General features: G+C 45.0%; 1 protein-coding gene across 1 annotated transcript in view; it reads right to left on the bottom strand.

Annotated features, from left to right (window-relative positions):
* Positions 1-831: 831 nt before the first annotated feature.
* Positions 832-1,261, bottom strand: part of LOC108754049 (lachesin-like) — a 44,358-nt gene continuing 43,928 nt past the window's right edge. Inside the window, exon 10 of the mRNA XM_018496079.1 lies at positions 832-1,118. Coding sequence (XP_018351581.1) covers positions 832-1,118 — 287 coding nt within the window. The remainder of the gene's footprint in view (positions 1,119-1,261) is intronic.

Genomic DNA, 1,261 nt, shown 5'->3' with positions numbered 1-1,261 from the left:
AAGAAATTGTTATTTAGCTCGATTGATGCTGTCAATCTCATTCTTCTAAATTATTGCTGAGATCGAATAAAACGATATCCTGCGTGTGCCGTAATGGGTTCGTGCACTGATTTAATTTTGGAGGTAAAGAAATCTAGGGCTTCATTTAAAGTTTATGAGAATATCGAAAATAGAAGCGAGTGAAATTATACCCGATTCCTAAATGTATAATTAACTAAAAGCACTCACCGATTCAAGTATAACGATCAATATATGCCCTTCGATGCACGTCCTTCGGCCCCATCTGGTTCATCCCCTCCGCGAGCTTCCGATGCATTGATTAGGTCTACGAATTACGAATAAGCCACTCAGGGAAGACGATACGTCGTCGTCGGCGGCGGCGACTTAAGCCCATTCGAAGTTGTTTTTGCCGCGTAGAGCCGAGCAAGCTGCTGAATAGCCAATGAAGATTAAAGCTTGCGGGCTTTTACCTCGCGCGGACTTGGACTACCGGGGGCGTCTTCTTCGCACTAATCAGTCAAAATTAAAATACAGTACGTTTGAAGAATAGCACCCGAATTTTTTCTCGAGTACCTATTCTATCTATTTTATTTTCTTTTTTTTCGCGGCAGCTTGCTGTACAAACAACTTCGATTCAATGGTCATCGAGTGTCGATCGCATGTAACAACGCTTCTTCTCCGAAAGTGAATTATACCGTTGCGAAAGCTCGCGTTACGAGATTCGCAAAGTGTGATTGCGAGCACTGATGACGGTTGCCTCGACCAAGTTCTTCGGCATTTCTCGGCTCTCTCTCTCTCTCTCTTTCTCTCTCTCTCTCTCTCGTTTCACCATCACCAACTTCGGCGAACGATTAGAAGCGACAACAGCGGTGATACCAGAACGAAGAGCCGTCGTGGATAAGGATCAGCGCTTGAGCTGACGTTGATCGGTCGTTTCTTGCCGATGCGAATCGTGGAGGACGGCGTAACGAGCGACGGATAACCCATATGTCCGTGGACCGTGTTATCCACCGCCAGTGGCTTGTTCTCCGTCTTGTCCATCTCCGCGGAACCGAACACTGCCTCGTCCTCTTCGTCATAGAACACCGGTGTTTGCGTCTTCGTCGGCCCCGAGATCTCTGGAACAGGGGAAAAATATGCGATTTTGATGAACTTAACGCAAAAAGAGAATGAAGGCAATGTACACTGTTAAGTCTACAATGTTAAAAACGAAACGTTATTTTTACACACTGTTAAAAGTAAAATGTTAAAATGTTAAAAG

This window comes from Trachymyrmex septentrionalis, unplaced genomic scaffold (genome assembly GCF_001594115.1).
Source record: "Trachymyrmex septentrionalis isolate Tsep2-gDNA-1 unplaced genomic scaffold, Tsep1.0 scaffold75, whole genome shotgun sequence".
NCBI classification, from domain to species: Eukaryota; Metazoa; Arthropoda; class Insecta; order Hymenoptera; family Formicidae; genus Trachymyrmex; species Trachymyrmex septentrionalis.
This window is presented reverse-complemented; position numbering and strand designations above follow the sequence as displayed.